General features: G+C 35.4%; 1 protein-coding gene across 2 annotated transcripts; it reads right to left on the bottom strand.

Annotated features, from left to right (window-relative positions):
• Nucleotides 1-504: 504 nt before the first annotated feature.
• Nucleotides 505-10,448, bottom strand: LOC140965849 (tubulin gamma-1 chain). 2 transcript variants are annotated; one of them, XM_073426067.1, is made up of 12 exons: nt 10,232-10,448; nt 9,523-9,723; nt 9,274-9,385; nt 8,652-9,052; nt 7,791-7,844; nt 7,622-7,726; nt 6,308-6,382; nt 6,183-6,227; nt 5,074-5,202; nt 1,545-1,646; nt 1,390-1,467; nt 505-917 (listed from the first exon to the last, which is right to left on the bottom strand). In XM_073426067.1, the coding sequence occupies exons 1-11, from the start codon at nt 10,358-10,360 to the stop codon at nt 1,399-1,401; spliced, it is 1,422 nt and encodes a 473-aa protein (XP_073282168.1). In that variant the 5' UTR covers nt 10,361-10,448; the 3' UTR covers nt 505-917; nt 1,390-1,398. The 2 variants fall into 2 exon arrangements, with proteins under 2 accessions (XP_073282168.1, XP_073282159.1); XM_073426058.1 differs by having other exon boundaries at nt 505-811; nt 10,232-10,447.
• Nucleotides 10,449-11,427: the final 979 nt, after the last annotated feature.

Here is an 11,427-nt window from a genome sequence, read left to right as displayed (position 1 = left end):
GAAATCAGTTTTTACACTCCATACACTATTTTTTCATTCTTTACAAGCAATTTCATTCTATATTCTCTCTATGTTTTAGCAATCCCGTATTCCTGGTTACACTTCCATTAGTTCTACAATGATAACATTCAACTACCTAGTTTGTTCGCCAGAAGTACTTCATATTTGATTGCTGCTAAGTTTTATCTTCATATCCTAAAAAATAATGTCCTTTTGATATCAAAATTAGCCATGTGAATTAGGGAATGGATGTTAAAAAGAAAGTGTTTAAATAAATTTGTTCCCAATTCCATTATAATCTCACTATCTTTACCGTGTTGGTTCCTCTACCACAAAATTCACTCTATCACAGTTAATGAGATTTTACCGTGGAATAATACCCAACTGCAGATCTAATAATCATCATTGACTCAAACATGTAAATTACGTGATTAATCTCAACCCTCCAACGCAGAAATTAATTTATGATTTACTTTAATTTTGTTCAACACATTGTAAACGCAGAAATTAATTTATGATTTACTTTAATTTTGTTCAATACTTTATTACAATTCTCTTATAATTTCAATTTGTAATTGTACTATTTTGCCAACATTTTCTTCCACACAACTTTGTCCAAATTCCTTCAACACAACTAAACGCATGCACACCATAATTTATGATCCATCATAATAACCAAAGCTAATATAATATATTTCATAACCAATACAAAGAGAATTTAAAATCGATATCGGCGCAAAACCAATTTCTGACTTGCATTATATCCTCACCAGTTTCTAAGAGCAGAAACACATTCCCTTGCGACAAAAATCTGTTAAGAAATAAAAAAGTTTCCTCAATCAGAGTGAAATATGAACAATCTTGAAAATGTGAACCCCAATCCGTAGGAGGTAATACACAAGACAGCATTTATCACGCTGCAAAAATCAAGATCTGAGGTAAAAATTTGCCCATGTTAGTACATCGAGCACTTTGTCTTTTACACTGATAAGGCTAGATGTTGAATTATAAATAAAAATGGACACTCTTAGTTCGAGCAGAAATGTCCACCACGTGTGCGGGATGATATTACACTCATATTAACTTCTATCAATGTCATCTAACAACGATATGCACCTTGATGTAATTTTTGTTGGCATATAACCTGGAATTTTAATATGGTGACTACTTCGTATGGAAGGACAAGATAACATATGGAAAAAAAAAAACAATACAAGAGATTTGGTTGTAAATAAAGCAGAAAAATTATCTGGCAACACAAAACCTGGTGCTATCAATTTATAGATAGCAATTAAACTACTCATACGGAATTATGCCATCTGAGAAGCTATCAGAGGTGTATAGGATCAAAGAGGAGATGCAATCCAAAAGGATCAATGTTAATCAAACCTGGTAAGGTCACAGTTCTAATTTTGGCTCCACTGTTCCGCTAGTATTTCCTTCCCCGGACAGAACATGGTTTGGATCCTGTGAGTGTTAATAAAATATAAAAGTCAGTGGCTAAGAGAAGTAATGTAATAAACAATTAAGTAAAGACAAGCTACCTCCATTCCCCACTTGATGTAATCTGGGGACTCACACGCCTTGTACTCGTCAACAAGACTCTCAATCACGTCTCTAGATTCATCAAATTCTGAAAGATCTTCCTGAACATTTTAACAACAGAGTACAAGGGCTTAGTCCTTAAACATTCTATTGTACTAGTCGTAGTCCTTAATGTTTTCAAAAAATGATGAAAATAGTCCTTTCCGTTAAATTAGAGTTAAAATTAAAGGTAAGATAATTAGGGCTCTTTCTCCTTCAAATTTCTCATTTCCACTTCACAGTACCCCTGTATATTTGTTGCAGAAATAATATAGGAACAATCTCAATCTGTTATATTTTGTCATCCTTCTTGATATTTCATCTTTCGAAGGTTGTTAATTATCTTCAACTCGTGCCATTTTCTGTTTACATGTTTTTATTTTGCCCTATGGAACTTAGGAGCAGACAATTGCTTCCAGGCTTCTGCCATATTTAGAAGCATTTTGTCTTTAAGGGATACCGGTGTGAAACCTTCTCACTTATTTTTGAGTAGGATGATTCGTTTTCTCATGCTTAGTATCATCCTAGATATTTTTCTGTATATTTTGATGTTGTTTGGTATTCGATGAATATTTGGTTCTTGCAGTAAACTTCTCGAACGGCTGAAACCTTATTTAAAGGTAAGGACTGTAATGACCCGAATCTTTATTTTGAATGAAGTATTAATTAACAGATGATTCAAGGGTTGCTAATTAATCATTATTAAAAAATTGATAATTCGGGATCAACATATTGAGATCCACCGAATTTAAAATGGGCAACTCAATCTGCTTCAGATTACATTATCCCAAGAAATCCAACTACAGAAATGAGATTCTGACACGTGGTAGATAAGATTGATTCGGATTTTCTGAACTAGTTCGGATGCAGCCTATAAATGGAAGCTGATTTGTTTTGTTTCTTACACCGCATCCTTCAGAGAGAGTTCTAACCATATACTTAGGTTTTCTAGCCAGTTTTTAGGGCACTTTGGTGTCGGGAAGTTTCGGAGCTAGTGTCGACTCTAGGAGGTGTCGGTGAACTGAGATCGAGGCATCATCAGCGGGCTAGCGACGGACGCAGGTATAATCCTAAAGCCTTAATAGTGATTTAAGGATTATTAGGAAGAACTTTGTAGCATGTTTGGTAATTCAGGATCTGGTTTGATAATGATTTCAAGAAGAGAATTAAAACTGCACAAGATCGTCAATCGAGTTACGTGAATACCAAGCGTAGACCCCTACAGTTTCAGTCAGGGGAAAAAGTTTTTCTTAAAGTTTCACCATTCCACAGAGTAATAAGAATTGGACTCAAGGGAAAATTAGCCCCAAGATTCATCGAACCTTTCGAGATCTTGGAACGTGTTGAAAATTTGGCATATCAATTGGCTTTGCCGCCGTATCTGTCCAGCATTCATAATGTCTTTCATCTATCATTGATACGACCGTATGTAGCAGATGAATCGCACGTTCTTGGTCCGACAGATGTTCCACTTGAAGAAGACTTGACTTATGTCGAGCAGCCGCTAGGAAAGAGAAGAAGCTCAGAAACAATATCATTCCACTTGTTCTAGTGCAATGGCAACGCTGAGATACTGCAGAAGCGACTTGGGAATTAAAGAGTTGTATGCACTCAGGGTATCCACATTTGTTTTGAGTTGTATCTTTGTAATCATGAGTTGTATTTTATTCAATTGTATTGTACTTCAGTTCTGATTTCGAGGACGAAATCTTCGTAAAGAGGGGAGGATATAATGACTCGAATCCTTATTTTGAATGAAGTATTAATTTAGAGATGATTTAAGGGTTGCTAATTAAGCATTATTAAGGAATTGATCATTTGGGACCAACCTGTTGAGATCCACCGAATTTAAAATGGACAACCTAATTTACTTCAGATTACATTATCCCGAGAAATCCAACTAGACAAATGAGATTCTGACACGTGGCAGATAAGATTGATTCGGATTTTCTGAACTAGTCCGGATGCAGCCTATAAATGGAAGCTGATTTCTTTTGTTTCCTACACCGCATCTTTCAGAGAGAGTTCTAGCCATATACCTTAGGTTTTCTAGCCAGTTTCTACGGCACTTTGGTATCGGGAAGTTTCGGAGCTAGTGTCGACTCGAGGAGGGGTCGATGAACTAAGATCGAGACATCATCAGTGGGCTGACGACGGACGCAGGTATAATCCTAAAGCCTTAAATAGTGATTTAAGGATTATGAGGAAAAACTTTGTAGCATATTGGTAATTCAGGATCTGGTTTGATAGTGATTTAATTATGTTGTAATTATCTAGGTTCAGAGCTTTCTGTCATATTGTTTTAGTGATATACGTAATGTCGTGATGTACTGACTGAGATATCCAAGCGTAGTATACACACTTATATGCTGCATATTTATCTATTGCATGATACATGTTTTACTGCTTTGGCAAATTATGTATGACATATCATGTTGAGCCTGATATCTTTTGAGATATACCTCGTTTGTTGGGGCCGCTCAGCCTATTCTGTATTGTGGACGATGGGGTATCGAGAGCTACAATGTCCGATGGGACCCGCGGGCTCTGAAGACCTGGATATTGTAGGTCCACGTCTTGATGATGAGTGTAGGAACCAAAACATACCTAGGGCAGATCAGAGAGTACACACTCAGGCGCCTCTAGACTGAGCATGAGATTCTTGACTTGATCCTTGATATCCGAACATATTGCGTTTCGCATGCATCATATCAATTTGTATACTCATACATTCTCGTATTGGGCGATTGTCGCGAACGTACTTGTTTTCATCTTGAGCACCCCACTCCACGGGACAGGTCTTAGGTTGGACGGTTCGAACGACCAGGGCAGTGGCTAGAGCAGTTGGGTTTTCGGTGGTGATCCAGTGGAGGTTTTATTTGGTTTATCGTATTCTCGTTCAGAATTATGTTTTCGATATGTTTGTATTAATGTTTAAGACTGCTGTTATTATTCTGTTTTCGTTTGGGTTGTAAGATGATTAAGTTATTTGGTTTCTGCTTTTTAATTGTTGTTATTAAGTTTTAATTTTGCATGTGTATTAGTCTGTTTAGTAGTGGCTCGGGTGAGGGCGCTACAAAGACCATCTTATTTAAAGGTAAAGACTATTTTCGTAACTTTTTGAAAAGATTAAGGACTAAAATTGTCAAGAGAAAATGTTTTAAGTACTAAAAATGTCGAAGCCCTAAAATACAAGGACTAAATCATGTTTTTCTCATATTCACAGTCTTTATATCTTCTCCAAACAGTCCAATTATGCTTACAAGAGCTTTGAAAAATAAGAAGCAAATCCACAAAATCGCATATATCTCTCTTCAATTATTTTTTTGCAGCACAGATTTTAATATGTTCATGCCACGATGTACAACGAAGGCAGTTCGTGTTTCAGTCAATAACAGTGCTAGAAATAAGAGCAATCACACCCAGAAGGAAAAAAGCTTTAAAGAAAATTGGACAAATATAGCCCAAGGCAGATGAGGGATAACTTACGGCAAACATTGGGTGACTTCTGTAATTGTCGAGAAAAGCTTGTCTCTTTCTCAGCTTCTCATACTGGCTCAAGCACTTGGAGAATAAGTGGCGGATGCCAGTGTGGCTAGCTAGCATGAGACCACTAACCTATATACAGAAAGAGCATATTGTGATGCCGCTCAGTCTTTCAAAACATAAGCTGTTTCAAATAATCAACATATGAAAAGGGTAAAAGAAATATGCAACTGCACAAGTCTGAGCTTTGAAGGAAAGGGCCGAACAGCAAAAACGGGACTTAAAGGTAGAACATTAGTTTGGGTAGAGCTTTGAATTTCTCAGGCTCAGACAAACAATAAGCTGAAACTCTTGAAAACAAAAGGCAATCATTAAAAAATACGTCAATACTCAATAAATTGATATAGAACTTTACATGGTGTAACAGAAACACCAGTGGATTAACTTTCAAAGAAATAGGGAAAAAAGAAACACGAGAGGGAAGCTTAACCACTTTCAACTCAATATAACATCTCATAAGATCAGAGCCAATACGACGTGCAACGAGTAATTGATGAACACCCACGAAAATCTTGACCAAGGTACAAAACAATTTGATTTATAAAACATAAATTACATGAGGTAAAAAATCTATACAAAATCGAAAGATGAAAGACAAAAACCAATCAGGCTACCAAAATTAGCTAAAGTTGCTTTACCGAAAGGAGGTCTGAACAGAAGCAATCACAAGTAGCAAACAAACAGGGTATGACGATTTCAAAATGCTTTGCATCGATGAACAGAAACAACAATATTAGGAAATTCAAAGTTGATATTCTGCTATTTCTTTTCCAACATCATTTTATCACGTTTGACATGAAGACCATCAATTAAGAATCCATGAGTCACAGGAATCAAACATAGAGCAAATGGGAAGAAAAAAATGCACATTAACAACTACATTGAGCTGATGAATTCCATCAAAATCATCATGTGTCATAAGGAGAGATGAGTTTAATTGGGTCCTAGATGAGAACCATCAAACAGAATTTAGCAGCAAGGTTCATGCCAGCTCAAAATGTTTCAACCCTCAAAAAGAGAGGAGAAAAACAAACTAAACAAAAAAGGCTTACCCTATGAGCAGTCTGAACATAAGGAGATTTTCTTGACAAAGCAACCTGTCAACGATTACATCGTTTCAAAAATTATAACTTATGGACAAATAAATAAAACACCAACTGGTAAGTATGAAACGTGCCTGAATGCTAGCAGGGCCCCAATCTATAAAATTAACTAGCTTTCTTTCACGAATCCTCTGTAAACTTTCATGAACCTGGTTTAAATTTGTCCATATTATTAGTATATTAACATTTGAAATTATAGAAAAACAAAATATAAACAGAAAAGTGATACTAGATCCTCTAAAGATCATCATCCAATTTAAGTAGAGCCACAGTGCAACAATCAAGCATAGAAACACCAAGATCAATAAAAACACTAGGATAACTACATCCATTTCAACAAGGATGTGGGTGTTTCTAATCCCAAGTTTTCAAGTACTGATTATCCAAGTACAGTAAGTTACTCAGATTTGGCACACCAATCCTCTCCCTCACAGGGAAGGTACTGGCAATGTCATATGTATTTTGTAATTGTAGTTCCTGTTGATTTTAAAATTTAAAATTCGTTGCAAAAAAAAAAAAAAAAAACTATGATGGTGCAACTGCGCCACACATTACTTTACATATCTAAGCAAAGTTCAGCAAATCAACGGTCATATCTCTTTTTCACACGCACACAGAGTTTGAAACATATTAGCAACACATGCCTTGGATAAATCATATGGGCAGGCTTGTTTAAGTTTCTTGAAGTACATCTCCACAGTAATGAATCTTTGTCAGAAATAAAACCTCGAATGTTTCCCCCATGAATTACAGCACGATAGAAATTCTATACCTTATGAATTGTCAACAATAGTTTGATGGCCATTTACCATAATCGATACTTTGTCACACCAAAGTTGAGAAGTATGAGCTCAGTCACGTTGAGAAGGGCAAATGAAGTACAAACTAGGCCTCTCTTTCACAGGGGAAAAAATTGAAAGCAGAAGTTCACAAACTAAGGGTTTTATTCAAGTAAAGGATTACTTTTAAGCAAGTACTGATTATAAAATTTCCCATAACATCGTTATGGAAAAAGTCAACATCATCATAAAAATTGTGAACTTGATAGAAAAATAAATATTAATAACAAGAAATTGTTTCTAAAAGTGCGCTAAATTCTAGTTTCCACTTACAGGAAAACATGAAAATGTGTCCCTTCAACTAGAAACCATAAGAAATTTTGGTGTGTGCTTCTTTTGGCTACTTAGAAGTTTTAGGATAGATTCAATATGAATGGAAATGGATATCCACGGCATTGCATGCAAAATGTTAAATTAATCATTTTACCAACCGCTTCAAAAATAAAAAAGACTTCTACCAAAATCTTTAATACAAAAGCAAAAGTATATAAAATCTCACTTAAGGAGTCATACTGAAGTGTGTGGTGATCATAGAATATAGATAAATACCTGAGTGGGATCCACTTCTCCCTGAATAATATTTAAGATGGATATGTATTTCGCCTGGCTTGCCTCTTTTGTTCGAGCACAAGAAGAAACCATGATATTTTTTGCCTGCAAAGGATATTGTTAGAACTTCTGCATAAATGTAGACAGATTTGATGTTTAGTTCTCTTGCCTGAAGAAGTCTTCTCATCACATCAAGCACAGTTGTTTTCCGAATGACATTAGCCTGCCAAAAATGTTCATATTTGATTGGAATTTGAAGAAAAAGGGTGCACTCCATTTGTAGGAGTAGTGCATTTCATAATGGAAATCAGACATAATACCTTGTCTGTTATCATCTACCAAAGAGATGCATTATATACTTCATCTTGTTCAATATAAATACATATAATGTTAAATAAAAAAATATGTCGGTTGATGCAAATGAGTAATTAAGAAATATTTCTTGTGGTGTGAGGTGTTCTGAAATAGTGTTGGACACTGGAAAATTTAAGCTTCCAATAATCACTTTTTGGGTTCAATGTGTAACACACTTTCTATAAAAGATCTACAAGCTGGTAACTGATCCGAGGAAATTAAAACCTTCAATCTTACAAGGTCGACATTAAAATTTTCAATGTTAACATTAATAGAGATTAATAATGATGAGGGGTTAACATTAATAAAGATTAATAATGATGAGGGGAATGAGCTTGAAGGTTAATATCGGATAGAAGGATAAATATTGGGATTATTTCGATTAGTTTAAATTAAGGCCATGTGATCTTAGAACAAAAGTTGGGGTGCATTACTGTTTTTAAAAGATCTTAGTGTGAGATCATTTCTAAAATAGTTAGAAAAACTTTCAAACACCTTATAAATTCCTAAGCATCTTAGAAGGTGTTTTGAACAACTTATGAACTAAGCAAAACCGGCTCCAAATTACCACACACAACTTGCCAGAGATAACAGAAACAGCTTAATTGATAGTCATAAAATACAAAAACAAAATAATCTATCTTAACATAAACAACATTCGCCGATGACATCTGACCTGGCGTTCTACCGTAAGTGGTGTATATCCTGTCATTAGAAAGTGACATCGGGGGGTAGGGATCAACGAAGCAAGGAGGCCAACTAAGTCATTGTTCATGTATCCTGGATAGCGCAAGGTTGTTGTGCTTGCTGACATGACGGTAGAAACTAGAGAATTTGTTTGGGCAAAGGTGGGAGTTGAAATATGAAGTCGATCTACAGCAATCCTATTAAGGGAAGTATTATCAAGAACAACTACACAATCAGCATTTAGTGTGAGCCTCTTGAGCGTCAAAAGAGAGTTGTATGGCTGAACGACCACATCACTAGTTTCATTTTGGTTAGGAAACACGCTGTACGTCTGAACAAGTTTTTTACTATAGCGATCATTAAGAGTCTCCAAAAGATAAGAACCCATTCCTGCATGGAGCAATTATTAATCATTGCAATAATCAGCAGATTTAAAAGATGTTAAAGTTGTAATAGAAGACATTTGGCCATTGAAATTTGGGGGTGTGGACAAGAGAGAGACCATGAACTGCTGATCCAATACCTTTGTGCATTGTGTAATAATATTATAAACGCTCTGACTGAAGGACAAGAACTTAAACAAACTCGCAGAAAAAAAAAAGGTCAACTACCTGAGCCTGTTCCCCCGGCAATAGAATGGCACAACACAAAACCCTCGAGGCTATCACTGCCATCAGCCTCTCTGTCGATCATGTCCATTAGATCCTCCTCATATTGCTCACCCTAGTCAGAATGATGCAAGTTTCATCAATGATAAGAAACAATAAGAAAATTCAGTAGGCATCCAAATTTTCAGTAAATGTGGAAGTAAGGTAGCAATAAAGAAAATAAACAAACTAAAGTATAAAAATGTATCCAACCTGATGGTATCCACTGGCCCAATTGTTCCCAGCACCCCCTCCGTGATCTGCAATGAAGACATTTTCATGATTATAGAGATTCCTGTATTCACTGTTTTGAATTCCATTAATGACCCTAGGCTCCAAATCCATAAGCACTGCACGTGGTACATAATGTTGATCATCTGCTTGATAGAAGAACACATCTTTACGGTCACCTCCCTGTATGTTCAGAGAAGTAGTTCGTCATAACATTATACCAAGACTGGCTCGATTAAAATCAAATCTTGATATGAGGCCCACATATATCTGTCAATAGATAAGAATCTACTCACAACATCTCAATAAAGAAAGAACTGGAGCTGGTTACGTAACTTTCATAGTACACGTATCTACCAAATCTAACACAATCTATGACGAGAAAATTAGAGAAATAAAAAAATTACACCATACATTTGGCCCCTTCCCATAGCCTGAAAAATTCACATGTGTCCTATGTATTAGACTGTATCACACACTTCAATTCTATCTTCATTTCCATAAGTAAGAAAATGCCCCACGGAAAGCAAATAGCCATCAACACACCAAGAAATAAGCACTGCTCACTGCATGAACAATCATTTTACATCTTTTTCACACGGCGGGGGAAATGATCTCGAAACTGAGCAGTTACCAAAAAATGAACTATTTATATACCAGATTGTAAAAAGCAAGGGAGTGATGAATGAACCTGGGTAGCAAAGTCCTCGAGAATTCCTTCTCTGCTGATGCCATGTTCGAGGCAGAGCTGCTTCCAAAACTCCATCCCGATCTGATTCCCACATTGTCCCACCTGCAACGTGATAATTTCCCTCGGCATTTCAATTAGGGTTTTGGTTTGCAATTGAAGTGTGCTTTTGGTAAATGGCCAATGGGAAGATGGGTTTTTGCAGAGGAAGTGGGAAAAATGGCTGTTTATTTTTGAATTTTCATTTTTGTTATTTAAATTACGATTATTTATGTAAACTAATTTTTTCTTGTTATATAATATTTAAGTAAAATATTAAGATATTGTATTAAGTTTAATAACTCTAAGTAGGGATTGACAATTTCTTCGAATCCAACGGTGAATCCAATACTTAACCCGAATGAAGTAAGGTATAGATGGAGTTTTTTACTCCATTAAATAAATGAGTAATCGAGAGTATGAGGATTTTTTTCATCCGATCACATATTATCCTCACATATCTTCAAAATTTACCTACCATTTGAGTCAATTTTCTTCCATAGTTGCATCTAATTCTCTAGAGATTTCATCTTTTCAATTTTTATCCTTTTGGGTCATAAAATTGTTAAAAGATCCTTCGAATTTAAGTGTCGTTCTGGTTCATAAACTTCAAGTTTTTGCAATTTCATTCTTAAAATTTTGGAGCCCACACTAAAATCAAGACAATAACAATTTATTATAAAAATGAATTGCCAAAAACTAGGGACGGAAATCAAAACTCTTGATCTTGAACTTTTATTTCTCTAACAATCCATGATATGACTTGGCTCAATCCACGTGATTCATCATCTTTGTGCAGCTCACTTCTTATTTCAACTGCTCTTGAAAGCTCTTATTGGATTCATTTTTTATTTCAATTAATTTTCGAAGTTCGTGCATGATCTCACGTCATTTTCTTTTTCCGATTCTGAGATTAAAAAAATAAACAAACAACTATCTCAATAAAACTATCGTCCGAATAAAAAAAAATTATGACAATATGACTCAACACAAATGCTTATTTTTAAAATTTAAAGCTCTGATGTCAAATGATACAACTCTCATGCGACATCGTTTGATAAACTCGAATCAATGAAATATGATAATAGTATTTTAAACTCTTAATTTTCCTAGGACTTAAAAATCAATCAAGAAACTATTTATTTAAAACAATAGACGGA

The sequence above is a fragment of the Primulina huaijiensis genome, chromosome 2 (genome assembly GCF_012295235.1).
Source record: "Primulina huaijiensis isolate GDHJ02 chromosome 2, ASM1229523v2, whole genome shotgun sequence".
Taxonomy (NCBI): domain Eukaryota; kingdom Viridiplantae; phylum Streptophyta; class Magnoliopsida; order Lamiales; family Gesneriaceae; genus Primulina; species Primulina huaijiensis.
This window is presented reverse-complemented; position numbering and strand designations above follow the sequence as displayed.

What these genes read in the sequence shown, in the direction of transcription:
- LOC140965849 (XM_073426067.1), bottom strand. Translation starts at nt 10,360, where the DNA reads ATGCCGAGGGAAATTATCACGTTGCAGGTGGGACAATGTGGGAATCAG. An exon ending in TCGAGGACTTTGCTACCCAG is followed by an intron (nt 9,724 to 10,231) that starts GTTCATTCATCA and finishes CTGAACATACAG; the next exon opens with GGAGGTGACCGTAAAGATGT. An exon ending in GGGCCAGTGGATACCATCAG is followed by an intron (nt 9,386 to 9,522) that starts GTTGGATACATT and finishes CATTCTGACTAG; the next exon opens with GGTGAGCAATATGAGGAGGA.